The sequence below is a fragment of the Pleurodeles waltl genome, chromosome 1_1 (genome assembly GCF_031143425.1).
Source record: "Pleurodeles waltl isolate 20211129_DDA chromosome 1_1, aPleWal1.hap1.20221129, whole genome shotgun sequence".
Taxonomy (NCBI): Eukaryota; Metazoa; Chordata; class Amphibia; order Caudata; family Salamandridae; genus Pleurodeles; species Pleurodeles waltl.
The window spans coordinates 463,166,162-463,185,670 of NC_090436.1; the positions used below are offsets into that span (position 1 = coordinate 463,166,162).

Consider the following 19,509-nt stretch of genomic DNA (forward strand, 5'->3'; position numbering starts at 1 on the left):
GACTGCAGACTAACAGGAAAAGGGAAATAATTTCCAGGTAAAAGGGGACAAGGGTGCGATCCGGAACACTGAGGAGGGGAAGGCCCAGGCATTTAGAGAATTCTACGAACACCTCTATACATCAGAACCAAAACTTGATAATGAGCAATTAGCATACTTGGATGAGGTTATGCTCGCACAAATTCCCACATCCCTTTTGGACTTTCCGGAATGCCTATAACATCGGAATAGGTTCTAACTGCCATATATTCTCTTAAAGTCACCTAGTCCTGATGGATTCACGTCTCAATTCTACAAGATGTTTAACACTGATTTAACCCTGTACCAGACTGCCCTCTTTAACCATATCGCGGACACCCTTGCGGTCACTCCATCTATGGGTGACGCTTTGATCACGGTTATGCCAAAGCCAAGGAAGAACTCCCTCTTGTGTGCTTCCCATAGACTGATTTCATTACATAATTTGGATGCTAGATTGTACACTAAAATACTGACCAACAGACTAGAGGACATTCTACCAGACTTAATCCACCTGGGTCAGTCAGACTTTATTAAGGGATGGAAAACCATGACAGCTTAAAACAGGTGATTCATTTGGTCGAAAAAAGGCAACCACAATTAGCCTAATGGTGGTACTCTGGATGTTAGATGCCGAGAAAGCCTTCGAATGAGTGGACTGGCCTGTTCTCTTTCATACACTCCATAAATTTGGCTTTGGGGACCGATTTTTCTCAATAATACTGGCAAACTACCAGTGCCCACAATCCAGGGTGATAGTGAAAGGAACGTCTTTTGACTATTTCCACCTGACGCATGGTACATGACAGCGATGCCCTCTATCCCCCCTACTATTTGCCCTCAGCTTTGAAACCTTATCCATCAAGATTTGAGCAACCCCTGCTATTCAAGGACTGACTTTTAGCTCAGAGGAGAACAAGCTCTCTCCGTTTGCTGATGACATTCTATTATCTCTTACCTCCCCACGGACCATGATCCCAGCCCTACAATTCGAACTTAAGCAATGTGAGACAGACGCAGGGTTCTGGGTCAGTCTACATAAATCATTCCTTCTCAACCTGACGGTCCTAACTCATGTAATGGAAAACATTGCAGCAGCCCCCCTTACCATGGGTGAAAAAATAAATTACATAGTTGGGGATCAATATTACTCCCAGGGTGACTGACCTTTACATAGCAAACGGCCCCCCTCTACTTAAGCAACTGAAGGCAGATCTTACAAAATGGGCCCGTTATATCGTTCCTGTTTGGGTCGTATCAACACAGTAAAGAAAACTGTGCTCACAAAAATGTTATACCTTTTCAAGGTACTACACATAGAAGTGGACAGAGTTCTTTTCCAATGCCAGTTCAGCTGTTACAAACTTTATATGGCAGTATCGTAGGACACGATTATCACATAAAATATTGACAGTCCCTAGATTGGCCGGGGGCCTCACCCTTACAAATCTCACCCTTTATTATGAAGCCTCACAACTACGGGTCATATCAGCCTGGTCCCTTAAAGAGATGGATAAACATTGGATACACATCAATAGAGCGATGGTAGTCTGCACAATATGGGAAGTCCTGTGGAAACTGAAAACCAACAGGTCCCGTAATGCATCCCTGAGCACACCACCTTGTACCACTTTAAAAGTTTGGAACAATGTTCAAAAGAATCGTGGCCTGACAACATTCATCTCTCCGTACACCACTATCCACTATAATTCAGCTTTTAAACCAACCTTTGTTTTAGTCCCCTTTGACTGGTGGCGGGAATGGGGGTTGCCTCGCCATATCTGACCAGTTTTATGGGTGGGATATACTCATCTTTGAGAACTGCTGTCACAACTTTCATCTCCCTCCCTCAGAGATATATCATTACACCCAACTGAAGCACTAGGTATTATGGCCAGCCATGAGATTATCTGGCAATAGAGACCTGCTGCCTATTGAGGAGTTTGTACGGAAGCGCAGGACCACCCTATGGGGTATTTCATCCCTGTACTCCCTTCTGGCCTCCACTACAAATGCACACAACTTACCTCACATGTCACATTGGGACTGAATACTAGGAATGTCCTTCACTAATAAACAATGGCACACACTCTAGAAAGACATCCACAGATGTAATCTCTCCATTGGCTTAAGAGAAGCCCATTACAAAATACTATATGATTAGTACCTACACCCAGCAAAGCTCTGGAAAATATTTCCAGATACATCTGATCGCTGCTGGAGGAGGTGTGGACTATTGGGCAACTTTAAACACATATGGTGGGACTGTCCAATGATACAACCTTATTGGGCCGAAATCCTTGCACAGGTAATAGACATTTTGGGATATCCCATTCCCTCTACTACTGAATCCGTTCCCTCTGGCATACAAGATGATTCCCTTAAACATCAGACACACAAGGACCCATCTATTCTATGGCTTCGCCTAAGAGCAACCAAAATGGCACTAGCGCCAGCATGGAAGAAGCCTACAGTTCCCTCAATGTCCCAGTGGCACGCATGTCTTTGGCAAGACCTCACCATGGAACGCAATGTTCGATACTCAATGACACTAGGAAACGTTTTAATTATAAATTGAGATCATTGGTTCAGTTTCTCTCCCAGGGCCTGCCGCTCTTTTCATGCCCCACGTGCAAAAGAGCACTGCATCTATTCCTGACCTAAAACCCATGTCTCATCAGAGTTACTTAACACCCTGCACCACTGAGGCGAACGCCCTCCCTATTGCCTGGAGGGCGATACCCTCCTGACACCACTTGTTATTGACACACCATTCACGCTAGTTTTTTTTCTTTTATCTTCTTACTCTCTTTTTTATAAATTCAAATATAATTCATCAGCATGATAGTCTGGTAGCGCGTATGGTGCGACTCCCCCTCTTTTTGAGACGCATTGTATTGAGACTGGTTCAACAAGATACCGGATTTGTCATTAGCTTCTTTGTGTGGCAAATGGTTTTCTATGATTGTAACACTGTCACTATTCTTCGTTTTCTATTTTCTGTAAAACTTAATAAAGCAAACTTGAGAAAAATGAAAAGGAATTGTACCTCCTTTATCTGAAATTGAATAAAAATCAGGGCTAACAAGCATTGGTAGAGCCAATAGATCAGGCCTTTTCTAGGTGCACAAGTTAATTGTTGGGTGGTTTATTTGGATACACTAATAGCAAAGAAAGATAGAGTCATAGAAAATACTGTTCAGTCAGCTTTTAGAGTGAATTACAGGAGTCTACTTCACATGTTTTAAGCATTAGTCATAATTACGTAGGCCACGCTCCTTTTAGAGGTATCCAACTTTTTCATCCCACTTATAGCACTGCCTGCTCATTTGCAAACGTGTCAGCTTCATTATGCAAATCAACTTTTTTATACCGTCAGGTGGTGGTGACCACATAAATAGATCCACGGATATAATAATGGACAGCAGGAGCAATAACAAGAAAGTGGGAGCGAAAGGATAAGTGAGAGAGGTTAGTCACCAAATCAATGGCGAACAATCGTTATGTATTTGTTTTTTTTCCCAAATACATCTTCCTCTGACACTACAAACACACCAGAAATCAAACGTCACTTCGCTTTTCAATCCATAACATATCTAACAAAATACATGGAGCTGCGCTAGTTGGATACATTTGGCACACTCCTCCTTTCTTCGTGTTTTACACAAATAAATAAGGGCGCACTTGTACATGGATTTAATAGACGCTCAGCATGAGCATTGTGTCTCTGGTGTTTTACCTGAATCCATGGCCACCTGTCATTTTCAGCTGCAGTCCAGGCATTTACCAGCCCCTTCTTATTAAGCCGTGCATAGTATGGGTACCACTTCTGTAGCCCAAAGAGCGCGCGGTGTGTGGATGATGCGGTGATTTGCTGGTTCGATATAATGCCACCTTCTATTCCCAGAGGTCCAGAGCATCCTGAGAACAAATAAATAAGCAAAAGAGGAAAAATCAATAACACCCTCTTGTAAAGAAATAAGTGTTACTGGCGCCACAAATTGATGACCTTTAATTTCATAAATCCTGTGGGGGGTTTTAAGCGGTGCATCGGTATTACAGCTGCAGGGTCTCCACGTATAGCTGTATTTCCAAGTCCACACTTCAGCATCATGTTTTAGACATGAATCATTTTTAAAATCACCCATTAACCCTAGAGTGAATGATCTTACATTGTTATACCCTTGGAGCAAAATGCGGTCCTTACAAAGTACATTATTTCTTCTATAGTTAAAGAAGGAACAAAGATCGGGCGTCTATCATTTATATATCTGTGTCTGTGGAAATATTGTGCCATGGCATTGGGACAGAAATTCTTATGGATGTTCATTTATCATTTACATTTACATATGTGGCTGTATTAATGTTGGTATGAAATGTATTTACTCGATTTATCTCTTTATGTCCTGTATATTTTGCAGGAAGAGTGCAAGAACTAGTTGACCGACTCACTCCATACATAAAGAGTGTCACATAAGTGGGCTACACAGACTGCTTTAAGTCAGACTACCGTATACTAAAATATACTCCGACATGAGGACCTAAATATCGATTATTAAAATACTGTCAGTTTGAGAAGACGTCCTATTCCTTTTTCAAAATTAATTATATTTGTAAACAATACTTAGGACAAGATATTTGGGTCAGACGATATTCAGGCCAGAATATTCCACTATCACACCATATAAGACTGTGGGCCAAGGGAATGAGTTTGGGTTTTGTAGTATTCCCTTTCCAATGAATCTGTGAAGTTGTGGCACTAAGTTGAGGTTTAGTCACTGAACTATGTGAGTATGGGGAAATATGCAGTGCACAAGGAGACCGATAATAGGCGTGGCCAAAATAGCGGCGAGAGCGGACGCTATGTAACGAGTTCTACCGTTGCCCGCAACACTCCTGTCTTAATCTGAGACATCTGGCTTTCTGGGGCCCTAAGTGTTATCCCGGCTCCCCCCTGGTCACCAGCCACAAAGAAGAATACCGGTGATCCCAACGACGATCCTTACTGCACCAGTTCAGACAGATGTGAGGCTTAGATCCCTGCTGTGGCGCCAGTAAGGAGACAAGCTGGGCGACTCCGTGTGGAGGTGATGGCTGCTGCACTGTAGACACAAACGGGGCTCTCACCACCTGAAGCAGCAGGAGGTAGTGGCTAAGGACATTGCCCCTTTCAAAATTGATCTGCTGAGACGAGGACGGAGGTGAGCATGGGCCCTGAGACGTGGCTGCACTACTGGCGAATCAACTGGCCTCCGGCTGGGTGTCCTCCTTTCACCGCTCACAATAGGAGAAGTATCGCCTGCCTCCACGGGACTATCCAAGGGATGGGGGCTGCTTGATAAATCAGTGCAGGGCTGACTGTCACTTATCTACAAGAGCTTAACCCTGCAATCGAGGGCCCCCGGAGTGTATTCTGATAGCGCTGCTGCTGGTGAAGTCAGCCAAGGATGAGGTCCTACTGTGACTTGGGGACAGAGAAGCCAGGCTGCCGCCACCCCCAGGATTAGTGGCCCTGCCTGGACCAATGCTGCATGGTCTGTGACACCCCAGTCATCTCAGCGGGCATACCTTGAGGCTCTGGACCTATTATATGACTGGGTGAGTGTCACCCTTGGTTGACTGGCCCTCCAGGGGTGGTTACTGCATAACTGAGTTGAGTGAGGCTCAGAACAAGGAGAACAGAATTCTGGAGCTATGTTGCACCTTGAGCTCTGGATTGTTGGTGCTGTTGGTGACAGAGGTCTCTTCCCATATAGTCCTTGATAGAAAGACTCAGGCTACCAACCTTGACCCTGCTCTTACAACCTCTTTCTTCAGGTGAAGCTGTCCCCAGCAGGGTTTGTGGGAGGCAGCTGCTGGGACCCACCACCTTGGGAGCTGCCTCTGCTCACCCACTGCCTGGCTTCCTGCTGGCCGTGATCTACTGCAGATGACCTATTGGTGCCTGACTCCTGTTCCCCCTCGCTGTCAATCCTGTAACACTTCTGGTGCTTGATAAAACAAGGAGACTACTGTCCTACCATGACCCATTGAGTGTTCTCCCAAAGAGCCAGGGAGAGGCACTGCTACAACTACCCCTGAGGAGCGCAATTCTCATGCCACTCCGAAAGATAGATACAAGGAAGCATTTCTCCACCGGCTGGCTGTTCCCCCATTTCCTATAATGGGTAAAGAGACTAGAAAAAAGGAACTCAATGGGGGAGCCCAGTCAGTCCTGGGGAGAGCTAATGCCGATCTGCTTCCTGGGGACACCGATCAGACACGAGCGTACCTGGTGCCCCACATTACAAGACGTTAGGCAAGCGATAAAGGCCTCCAGAACATCCTTGGAAATGAAAGTTGATACCCTAAGAGTCGAGTTGGGTATATTAAAAGATGACAATCTGCGTTTGACTGAAGGTGTTACTACAGCAAAAGGGACATTATCTGAAGTTCACCCTGTTCTTGCAGACCTGCACAATAAACAAACCATCGTGGAGATAAAGGTCCAGACCCTAGAACTACGAGCAGAGGATGCAGAAAACAGATTGCAGAGAAATAGTAACCGAGTAATTGGGCTGCCAGAGAAAATCAAAGGTAACAATATGGTAACTTACCTAGGGGACTTACTCTATAAGAAGGTGGCCCCAGAAGACCTTTCACCCATCCTGGAGAGGACAAACAAGTTACCAGCATATCTTTGGCGCCCGGTAGCAACACCCCACCCTGTAGTGGCCAGGTTATTATATAACAGAGATATTATATTCTATCACAGGCTAGGCAGAAAGGTGACATTAAAGTTGGTAATAGCAAAATTATGACTTTTTCCTGACAATTACTAAAAATACACAGAGGAAATGCTCTCTATTTATGGAGGCTAAACTCCGCTTAAGGAAAATGGGAGTGACTTATTGTGAGAAAGTAGCCTCTTTCTAGCCTTGTTACTCCCACTTTTGGCCTGTTTGTGAGTATATGTCAGGGTGTTTTTACTGTCTCACTGGGATCCTGCTAGCCAGGGCCCAGTGCTCATAGTGAAAACCCTATGTTGTCAGTATGTTTGTTATGTGTCACTGGGACCCTGCTAGCCAGGACCCCAGTGCTCATAAGTTTGTGGCCTATATGTGTTCCCTGTGTGATGCCTAACTGTCTCACTGAGGCTCTGCTAACCAGAACCTCAGTGGTTATGCTCTTTCTGCTTTCCAAATTTGTCACTAACAGGCTAGTGACTAAATTTACCAATTCACCTTGGCATACTGGTACACCCATATAATTCCCTAGTATATGGTACTGAGGTACCCAGGGTATTGGGGTTCCAGGAGATCCCTATGGGCTGATGCATTTATTTTGCCACCGATAGGGAGCTCTGACAATTCTTACACAGGCCTGCCACTGCAGCCTGCGTGAAATAACTTCCACGTTATTTCACAGCCATTTACCACTGCACTTAAGTAACTTATAAGTCACCTATATGTCTAACCTTCACCTGGTGAAGGTTGGGTGCAAAGTTACTTAGTGTTTGGGCACCCTGGTACTAGCCAAGGTGCCCCCACATAGTTAAGGGCAAATTCCCCCGACTTTGTGAGTGCGGGGACACCATTACACGTGTGCACTGTACATAGGTCACTACCTATGTACAGCGTCACAATGGTAACTCCGAACATGGCCATGTAACATGTCTAAGATCATGGAATTGTCACCCCAATGCCATTCTGGCACTGCGGGGACAATTCCATGATCCCCCGGGTCTCTAGCATAGTACCCGGGTACTGCAAAACTGCCTTTCCGGGGTCTCCACTGCAGCTGCTGCTGCTGCCAACCCCTCAGACAGGTTTCTGCCCTCCTGGGGTCAAGGCAGCCCTGGCCCAGGAAGGCAGAACAAAGGACTTCCGCTGAGAGAGGGTGTAACACCCTCTCCCTTCGGAAATAGGTGTGAGGGCTGGGGAGGAGTAGCCTCCCCCAGCCTCTGGAAATGCTTTGATGGGCACAGATGGTGCCCATCTCTGCATAAGCCAGTCTACACCGGTTTAGGGATCCCCTAGCCCTGCTCTGGGGTGAAACTGGACATAGGAAAGGGAAGTGACCACTCCCCTGACCTGCACCTCCCAGGGGAGGTGCCCAGAGCTCCTCTAGTGTGTCCCAGATCTCTGCCATCTTGGAAACAGAGGTGTTTTTGGCACACTGGACTGCTCTGAGTGGCTAGTGCCAGCAGGTGATGTCAGATGCTCCTTCTGATAGGCTCTTACCTCTCTTGGTAGCCAATCCTCCTTCCTTGGTAGCCAAACCTCCTTTTCTGGCTATTTAGGGTCTCTGCTTTGGGGAATTCTTCAGATAACGAATGCAAGAGCTCACCATAGTTCGTCTGCATCTCCCTCTTCACCTTCTGCCAAAGAATCGACCGCTGACTGCTTAGGACGCCTGCAAAACCGCAACAAAGTAGCAAGACGACTACTAGCAACCTTGTATCGCTTCATCCTGCCAGCTTTCTTGACTGTTTCCAGGTGGTGCATGCTCTGGGGGTAGCCTGCCTCCTCTCTGCACCAGGAGCTCTCAAGAAATCTCCCGTGGGTCGACGGAATCTTCCCCCTGCAACCGCAGACACCAAAAGACTGCATCACTGGTCCTCTGGTCCCCTCTCAGCATGACGAGCGTGGTCCCTGTAACTCAGCAACTCTGTCCAAGTGACTCCCACAGTCCAGTGACTTTTCAGTCCAAGGTTGGTGGAGGTAAGTCCTTGCCTTCCCACGCTAGACTGCATTGCTGGGTACTGCATGATTTGCAGCTGCTCCGGCTCCTGTGCACTCTTCCAGGATTTCCTTCATGCACAGCCAAGCCTGGGTCCCCAACACTCCTTCCCGCAGTGCACAACCTTCTGAGTTGTCCTCCGGCATCGTGGGACTCCCTTTTGTGACTTCGGGTGGACTCTGGTTCACTTTTCTTCCAAGTGCCTGTTCAGGTACTTCTGCGGGTGCTGCCTGCTTCTGTGAGGGCTCCCTGAAATGCTGGGTGACCTTCTGTCTCCTCCTCCAAGTGGCGACATCCTGGTCCCTCCTGGGCCACAGCAGCACCCAAAAACTCTACCGCGACCCTTGCAGCTAGCAAGGCTTGTTTGCAGTCTTTCTGCATGGGAATACCTCTGCAAGCTTCATCGCGATGTGGGACATGCATCCTCCAAAGGAGAAGTTCCTAGCTTTCTTCTTTCTTGCAGAACTCCAAGCTTCTTCTAACAGGTGGCAGCTTCCCTGCACCCTCAGCTGGCATTTCCTGGGCTCCTGCCCACTCTTGACACTGTCGCTACTATTTGACTTGGTCCCCTTGTCTTACAGGTACTCAGGTCCGGAAATCCACTGTTGTTGCATTGCTGGTGTTTGTTCTTCCTGCAGAAACCCCCTATCACGACTTCTGTGCTCTCTGGGTTTAGTAGGTGAACTTTACACCTACCTTTCAGGGTCTTGGGGTGGGCTATTTTTCTAACCCTCACTGTTTTCTTACAGTCCCAGCGACCCTCTACAAGCTTACATAGGTTTGGGGTCCATTCGTGGTTCGCATTCCACTTTTGGAGTATATGGTTTGTGTTGCCCCTACAGGGAGTGCAGAATTATTAGGCAAGTTGTATTTTTGAGGATTAATTTTATTATTGAACAACAACCATGTTCTCAATGAACCCAAAAAACTCATTAATATCAAAGCTGAATATTTTTGGAAGTAGTTTTTAGTTAGTTTTTAGTTTTAGCTATGTTAGGGGGATATCTGTGTGTGCAGGTGACTATTACTATGCATCATTTTTAGGCAACTTAACAAAAAACAAATATATACCCATTTCAATTATTTATTATTACCAGTGAAACCAATATAACATCTCAACATTCACAAATATACATTTCTGACATTCAAAAACAAAACAAAAACAAATCAGTGACCAATATAGCCACCTTTCTTTGCAAGGACACTCAAAAGCCTGCCATCCATGGATTCTGTCAGTGTTTTGATCTGTTCACCATCAACATTGCGTGCAGCAGCAACCACAGCCTCCCAGACACTGTTCAGAGAGGTGTACTGTTTTCCCTCCTTGTAAATCTCACATTTGATGATGGACCACAGGTTCTCAATGGGGTTCAGATCAGGTGAACAAGGAGGCCATGTCATTAGATTTCCTTCTTTTATACCCTTTCTTGCCAGCCACGCTGTGGAGTACTTGGACGCGTGTGATGGAGCATTGCCCTGCATGAAAATCATGTTTTTCTTGAAGGATGCAGGCTTCTTCCTGTACCACTGCTTGAAGAAGGTGTCTTCCAGGAACTGGCAGTAGGACTGGGAGTTGAGCTTGACTCCATCCTCAACCTGAAAAGGCCCCACAAGCTCATCTTTGATGATACCAGCCCAAACCAGTACTCCACCTCCACCTTGCTGGCGTCTGAGTCGGACTGGAGCTCTCTGCCCTTTACCAATCCAGCCACGGGCCCATCCATCTGGCCCATCAAGACTCACTCTCATTTCATCAGTCCATAAAACCTTAGAAAAATCAGTCTTGAGATATTTCTTGGCCCAGTCTTGATGTTTCGGCTTGTGTGTCTTGTTCAGTGGTGGTCGTCTTTCAGCCTTTCTTACCTTGGCCATGTCTCTGAGTATTGCACACCTTGTGCTTTTGGGCACTCCAGTGATGTTGCAGCTCTGAAATATGGCCAAACTGGTGGCAAGTGGCATCGTGGCAGCTGCACGCTTGACTTTTCTCAGTTCATGGGCAGTTATTTTGCGCCTTGGTTTTTCCACACGCTTCTTGCGACCCTGTTGACTATTTTGAATGAAAAGCTTGATTGTTCGATGATCACGCTTCAGAAGCTTTGCAATTTTAAGAGTGCTGCATCCCTCTGCAAGATATCTCACTATTTTTGACTTTTCTGAGCCTGTCAAGTCCTTCTTTTGACCCATTTTGCCAAAGGAAAGGAAGTTGCCTAATAATTATGCACACCTGATATAGGGTGTTGATGTCATTAGACCACACCCCTTCTCATTACAGAGATGCACATCACCTAATATGCTTAATTGGTAGTAGGCTTTCGAGCCTATACAGCTTGGAGTAAGACAACATGCATAAAGAGGACGATGTGGTCAAAATACTCATTTGCCTAATAATTCTGCACTCCCTGTATACCTATGTGCTCCTATTGTAATCTACTGTAAGTTTAAATTGCTTGCATTACTTTTCTTGCTATTACCTGCATAATTTTGGTTTGTGTACATATATCTTGTGTATATAACGTATCCTCATACTGAGGGTACTCACTGAGATACTTTTGGCATATTGTCATAAAAATAAAGTACCTTTATTTTTAGTACTTCTGTTTATTGTGTTTTCTTATGATATTGTGCATATGACACCAGTGGTATAGTAGGAGCTTTACATGTCTCCTAGTTCAGCCTAAGCTGCTTTGCCATAGCTACCTTCTATCAGCCTAGGCTGCTAGAAACACATCTTCTACACTAATAAGGGATAACTGGACCTGGCACAAGGTGTAAGTACCTCTGGTACCCACTACAAGCCAGGCCAGCCTCCTACACTTATGCCACGATGTTTCCGACTCCAATACGAGTTGTTACACAGACTGGAGTGTAGTCGTTAAGTCTCTGCAAGAGATCTGGGACTGGATAGATCTCCACCCACAGGCTGGGCCCAGCCAGGGCTCTCAGGTGTGCCCCTCTTCGAGGAAATGGAAAAGACGGGGTCCTCAAGATGCTGTAAGAGCATCCCCCTTGGGGTGGATAAGCAACAGGAACAGGAGAGGGCAGTGGAGGCCCTGAGTGGAAGAGAGACAAATCCTTCTGCTTCAATACAGATATATAATGATCAGAACTCAAAATTGCTGAGTGGATCGGACTCACCAACAGACTCATACATTGTACTGCCGAATGTGACACCTAGGACTACAGAAGACCAAATCTGATTTGTTGCTAATTTGGTAAGAGGGACCCATATTCTTTGTGTGAGAGATCCACCACTCGGAGTGGGGATTTGGCAGAGGGGGGGTCCTTACTGGGAGTGGCTACTATAGTTTGTTGATCCTCTAGGCCTCAAATGTATTATATACTTGTTGCTTGATTGGCGGGTGCCATGGGGGAAGCACTACAGGCCGCTCAAACTTGGTAGTGTGCCCTGCCTGATGTTTTACTTGGGTAAATCCACAGAAGTTGAGTACTGATGATGCTAGGCTGGATGGGGAGAATTCACATTTTTGCCCTGGGGCGTGGGAGTTGGGAATGCACACCATGACCAAATGCTATAAAGTATTTTCTTATCTGACCAGTGGGGGGTTAAGATAGCACTACTTCAAGAAACGCATTTAGCAGCTATGGGAGGGGTTGCACTACACTGTAGATGGCGAGGACAGGCCTTTTATACCTCCTACTCTGACTTTGCATGAGGGAAAATGATATGTATCCACCTGGAGGTTCCCTTTCAGCACACTGGCAACCTCATTGACCCTGAGGGCCAGTATGTAGTGGTCACGGGCCGCCTAGATGGAAAAGATATTACAATAGTCAGTGTTTATGCACCCAATGATGATCAGGGTGGGTTCCTAGATGGGCTGACGAGAAAGTTAGCCCCTTATTTAGTGGGTTCCATTATCAAAGGAGGAGACTTTAATTGCATTGATGACCCCAGCCTAGACCATTGTCACCCACAGTTGAGGGGATTCCCCAGTTCATAACACAGTCAAGCTGTTGTCTGACGAGATGGGGGTTGGTGGACTGCTGACATTTCCATAATATACAGGCCTGGAACTATTCCTATTTCTATCCCCTCCATGACCTCCATGTACGGCTGGACACATTCCTATGTTCCCCAATATATACAAATTGATATACTCCGTGGCGTACCTATTTCTGACCACAATCCAATCTTATTACATCTAGGTTGGGAGCACACCCTACTCTGCATACCCATATGGAAGCTAAAACCAGAGTCCCTTAAAGACCCCTTCTTCCAGGAGACTGTGGGAAATAGTTGTCAAAAGTACTGTGCAGAAAATACAGACACTGCATCCTCCTCTCAAGTGGGATGGATGCTTTTAAAGTTGTGACCTGCAGGAGGTTTATAGCAGAATCCATAGGGGTCACATGCACATTGCTCTCAAAAACATCAACATTAAAAGGGACATTGTGTACTTTAGAACGGGATCTGCCGGGGCGCCCTGATCTCTAGGCTGAGCTGCTGGAGGCTAGGCAGCAGACTGAAAAACAGGTTGAACACCTCCAATGCTTTGATTATAGAGTTTCTATGGCTAGAGTCCATACAGAACGAGATTGGGCCAGCCGGTTACTTGCCTGGTTGGCAAATCCCACAAACTAGGGATCAGTCATATTAGAATTTGAAACTGAACTGGGAGTACGCCTTTTTAGGCAAATAGATATTAATCGGGAATTCTGTAACTATAATTCTCAACTCTACCAGAGTGCAACCAGAGAAGATGAGGCTGCTATTCATGCCTTCCTGTCCTTCTGTCATTCCTGGTGGTAACGCATGAGCGGCCAGAGGTGCTGGATGGAGAGATTATGGTACAGGAGGTTGAATCGGCTTTCAAGTCTATGGCCAGGGGAAATACTCCAGGGATGGATGGACTCCGAGTTGAATTCTATGTAGAGGATCTGGCACATACACTAGTCAACCTTAAATGAGCAGTGAAGGAGATAGGGAAACTACCAATTATGTCCTGAGAAGCCTTACTGGTTCCACTATTGAAACCTGGGAAACCTGCATGTGAGAAGAGGGCCTATCGTCCATTGTCCATATTAAATATGGATTATAAAATTCTTAGTCAGATTCTGTCCCCTCGGCTTCTTCCTCATGCCTACCCTTATCCACCCCGACCTGGCTGGCTTTATTCCTGACTAAACACTGGAGTTTATATCAGACGTCTCCTTACTATGCTAGACATTAATAGCTATGATCGTACGTCTGCAGCAGTGCTCGCCAGAGACGGCTTTCTATAGCTTAGCTTGACCCTTTCTCTTAAAGGTTATTGAAAGCTTTCAGCTGGGAGTAGGTCCCTTAGCGCAGATTAAGCTACTGTACTCAACCCCTACAGTGATAGTTTGAACTGGAAGAACTATATCGGAGAGTATGCAGTACATTGTGGGACTCGAAAGGGGTGTCCCTTGTCACCCCTGTTGTTTGCACTGGCGAGAGAGCCTCTGGCTAGAAGGACCTATACAGACCGCTGTTAGCGGGGCATTGTGATAAGTGGCCATACACACCACATATCTTTATATGCCAGCAATCACCTGATGTCCCTACCAAATATGACGGAGGCCCTGCAGGGAGCCAAAGAGCTCCTATAGCTCCTAGACCAATTTGGGATTCTCTCCGGGCTGAGGGTCAACTGGCAGAAATCCAATCTTTTCCCGTAGTATCTGCCACAGACCTCCCACAGTCCCTGGCTGCTTTGAGTGGGAACCCCAGTGTCTACAGTACCTAGAGGTACATGTTTACGATACAACATAGGATCTCTTAGAAGAAAACCCAGGGACTCCCACACTTGGGAAATTGATGAGGATAACCACAGAGCTCAGGGTACTTAGACACTGCTGGTCTCAGTGTTTGCAGAAAACGCAGGTTAAGGTCCCATATACGCCTGACATACTTATCATGACACTTAAAGTACTACTTCCACGGAGGTACCTGGCAGAACATAGTGGACTGGGAGATGGCAGGTGCCAAAACTCTTAGGGATTTATACAGAGAAGGGGTCCTTTTCACATTTATGGAGTTCCAGACAGAATTTGTTCTCCTACCCAGTCACATCCTATTACATAGATCAGTGACAAATGCGATTTGTAAACACTGGAGGGGCAGGTCTGATAGAACCTCCACAACACAGGACAAGCACTTATGTCATGACTTCCTCTGGTACCTTTCAGGCCGTCACCTGCCTTGTCATGCTTAGTGAGTTCTACTTCTGTGGCAAGATTGCTAAACGCTCCATGCATCTGAAACAAAGACACCTGTTGACAGTGTTCATACACCATGATTGTTACTTGTGAAAGGGTTCAGGAAGTAGTGGCTGAAGGGTCTTAGGTGTGTTAGGGGAACTTTTGGGAATTTCAATCATTATTAAGTTCTCTATTCAGAAACCTGAAGTTCCTACACCCACTGGGCCCAAAAGGAGATTAAACTTAGAGGCAAGTGGGAATTAATCAGGAACTGCAATTCAAAACATTCTATATCTCATTATAAATCGTTCACGTTTCTTGGGAGTCAATGATGAGGTTTCTATGAATAGTCAAAGCTTTATTAAATCTTTCAGTATTTATTGGAAGGTCATCAATTCAATTCACTAGAGAACAAAGCATAAAGCGCATTCCGTATAAAGTACTCCCTATTTTAAACTATGAAGAGTGAGTAAAGAATGTAGTAGAATCCATAAAGCATGAGTCTTTTTATAAATAATGAGCAGAACTTCCCATAAAGAGAGGTTCAAGAACTCAGTAGAGTTTGAGAGCAGGATGGATTCAGGCAGAAAATAAAGGGCCTCTCAGAATGAATCTGAGAAGCGTCAGCAAAGAGTCTAGGTCAGAATGGATCTTTGGTGAAGGTATACAGCCTCATATAAGCAGGTGCAACAATTTTTAGCAGTAGTTCTTCATCTCGTCCAATTAGACAGCGGTCTCATCATGGGAAAAGGACAGTTTCCGTTGACTAAGCAAACTCAACAAAGAGCATCCTACACATAAGATACAAATGTACTACAAATTGTAATATGACTATCAATTCAGCTTAGTTTCCTAGCGCTTCTTTTTGTAAGACCAAAACAGGACAGTGTGAGAGCAGTACATTACTCAATAAAATTGTTTCCTTTCCCATACGCTTCTACTGAAAAAACTTCTTCATAAAGAAACATTCTACAGAAATTCAGCTAAACAGTTTAATACATTATTATATACTATGAAAAACATGTGAATGAGAAAGATGAAGTGTTAGACCTGAAAGCTCTTGGCGTGCTTTCCCTGTACTTTTTTGCTTCTGATCCCCTGTCTTTGGATCCTGTGCTGTTATCTGTTTTTTCTGGTTTTGATACTCTGGGTACTTTACCACTGCTAAACATTGCTAAAGTGCAAGTGCTCCTTGTCTAAAAGATATTGGTAATTGGGATTCCATAGCTGGCACATTTGATTTACTGGTAAGTCCCTAGTAATGTGCACTGTGTGCCCAGGGCCTGTAAATCAAATGCTACTAGTGGGCCTGCATCACGGATTGTGCCACCCACATGAGTAGCCAAATAAAAATGTCTCAGACCTGCCACTGCAGTGTCTGTGTGTGCAGTTTTGCACAGCTAATTTGACCTGGCAAGTGTACCCACCTGCCAGGCCCAAACCTTCCCTTTTACTATATCTAAGTTACCCCTAAGGGAGTCCCTAGGTAACCGAAGGGGCAGGGTGTAGTATATTTAAAAGGTAGGACATATACTGGTATGTTTCACATGTCCTCTGAAATACTGCTAAATTTGTGTTACACTATTCAAAGGCCTATCTCTCCCGTGGTTAACATGGGGACTGCATTTAAATATCTTTTAAGTGCAGTTTCCTATTGGGAGCAGGCAGAAATGTGGAGTTTCGAGGACTCACAATTAAAAAATACATCTTTTGGCAGAGCTGGTTTTTAGATTGTCTGTTTGAAAATGCCACCTTCAGAAAGTGGGCATTTTCTTGCTAAACCATTCTGTGCCTCTACCTGCCTGTGGAATCCACGTCTGGGTCAGACTGACAGTTGGGCTGTTTGTGAATTCCCTCTAGGCAGTGACACAAAGGGAGCTGAGGAGTGTCCTGCATATCCTGATGTGTCTCCTTGGCTAGAGTGGGGAGGGAGGAGCTGACACACCTGAAAGGGCTGTGCCTGTCCTCAGACAATGCTGCCTCCAACCCCTAGTGTGTGTCTGGGGCCAGACCTGGGTGACAAGGCATGATCTTGTGAACAACAAGACTTCCCTGTGAAGTTTGCCTACTTCAAAGGCAGAAATGGGTATGGGTAGTGGACCCAAAACCCCAGATGTTCTCATTACTTCTGGATCAAGAGGAACCTCTGCCAAGGAGAAGAACTTGATGCTTGAGGAGGACTTGCCACTCTGCCTGTTGCTTTGCTGTGCTGAGCTGGCCTGCTGCTGCTTCTGCCTGAAGAGGGAAAGAACTGGACTTTGCTTTCTGAACTCCTGCTTGTGAAGTTTCTGCAAGGGCTTGGTCTGAGCTTGGCCCCTGTTCTGAAGTCTCAGGGACAACAAAGACTTCATCTGCCAGTGCCTGGGCTCTTCTGCTGAGAGCCTTGACTTGCTAAGTGGTGCCAAATCCAGTCCCGGGGCCCTTAAAAGTGGAAACTGGTAATGTGCTGGAGACAATCCACGCACCAATGTGTGTGCGTCTGAAAAACCTGCTTGTCCCGCAGCTGAAAATTCCACGCAGTGCCTCGCTCGTGGCTGGAGAAATGACTCAGCGCCTGTTCTCAATGCGGACTCTTCGTACATCGTGTCATTAATTTCCACGCACAGATCCTGGGTGTCAAAATCGGCAAACATCACCGCACGGACCTGAGGCTATGCACCCAGAATCGATGCAAGCCTCCCTTGCGAGTAAAGAATCACTTGCGAGTAGCTATTGATGCATCGCTTGCTTTTCTGATGCACCGTGGCCACTGCGTCTTTATTTTTGATGCATACCAGGTACTTTGTGCTAAAACAACACATCCATTGATTTAAATGGATTAAGAATCCTTTTACTTTAAAAATTCATACCTTTTCTTGTGTATGTAGGATTTTTGTAATTTTGGTTAAACTGTTGTGGAGTCCTTTTGTGGTGTTTTCACTGTGTTACTGTGTGTGTTGTTACAAATGCTTTACACATTGCCTCTGAGATAAGCCTGACTGTTTTTTCCAAGCTACCAAGGGGGTGAGCAGGGGTTATCTGAGCTGTGTATTTCCCTTGCCATGACCAGAGTGAGGGTTCTTACTTGTACAGGCTGTAAACTGACTTTCAACTAGAGACCCCATTTCTAACATGAAGTACAATACTTCTTCTACCTATGCTTAGTGTCTCAACTCACATTTGCTCCATTCAAGTTTATAACTGAAATTCCTGACCTCTGTCATGAGAAAAGAGTGAGGGAAAAATTGCATTATTCAGAAACTTTAGCTAAATACATGTGACTAGGGAAGCTTTCTGTGTAAATCTGCATTTAAATACTGCCATTCGTATTAGGACCTGCATGATTACTCTATTCATTAATTACAATAATTTTAATTAAACACCTTCACAGGTGCCCTGCAGATATAAGATTTTTCTCAGATTTAATCTATCAAGCTATTGCAATCTTAAAGCCATGTATTGGCCATGACAAGCAAATTTGCACTTGAATGGTCGTGCAATGTTCTCAAACAATTTCAGGAATAGAGAGATGGAGAGGTTAGTATTAGCTGGACCCAAAACATGAAAATGTCTATTGAAATGGACATTGTGTATAAATTATTCATATCTATATACTTAGTTGAGATGGTACATGGTATCCAAGAGCTCACTGCTATAGTGGACCAGGTGATGCAAATTCAGGGGGCCTCTTAGTTTCCTGCTACTTAAGACACAGGAAAATGAAGACAAAGTAATTAACAGAGGCTTGAATCTGAATAAGGACAGTCCCCTAGCCAAACCCCCAAAAAGGGTGCTCATCCTGTTGAAACTGGACTTATGGTTAAGTGAATTAATGGAACCACTTAAAAACTGTGTTTTAATCATGCACTGCACGTGTTGGCATAGTTGACTCAGAACACTGGGAGGATGCATGTGTTATGCACTAAAGTTGTAGGAAAAATATTTGTTGAAAATTGGTGTACCACTATTAGTGTTCAAAGTGTGCACCAGAGGCATAAAGAACAGGTGATGCATGTGGCTAGTAGCACTTACACCACAAACAAGTGACTTCAAAAACACACAATCAGAGCAGCACCAACAGCCCTTATCCACAATTTCACGTTTTCATAATTGTTTACATGTTACAATCATGAATTCTCTTCTCATAAGATTTCTTTTACTCTTCAAATAAACTCTATATTTATACAAGCCTGTAAAGATATCAGATAAATACTATTGTTTTTCTCTTACCATTGAACAACTATTGTATATCTTCTTTGATTAGCACAACTTCAAAATAACACAATGTAGTATTTGTCTGTTGACTGCCTTCCATCCTTAATCTTGTTCCACTCTTGCCCCGGCCCTTGTTTCAAACATCAAAGCCCAGATCTTGTCTTGTAATTTGCCCTTCTCCAACTATAAGCTAAAACATAAACATGCTATTTATGTAGTTAGAAATTTTTCTCATATTTTTGTAAATTTAGCTATTTAGCAACTGTATCTGCAGTGTAGTGTGATGGTGGCTTCTGCTGAAGTGAGTCTTGATTTCAAAGTGCTGTTCATGTGTTCCTGGGACCCTTGACTGTGTCTAACTGGGCTAGTCCTAACAACTCTGAAAAGTTGAGA

General features: G+C 44.9%; 1 protein-coding gene across 1 annotated transcript in view; it reads right to left on the bottom strand.

Annotated features, from left to right (window-relative positions):
- EDIL3 (EGF like repeats and discoidin domains 3) overlaps positions 1-19,509 on the bottom strand; it is a 1,526,861-nt gene that overhangs the window by 505,876 nt on the left and 1,001,476 nt on the right. Inside the window, exon 7 of the mRNA XM_069224820.1 lies at positions 3,758-3,939. Coding sequence (XP_069080921.1) covers positions 3,758-3,939 — 182 coding nt within the window. The remainder of the gene's footprint in view (positions 1-3,757; positions 3,940-19,509) is intronic.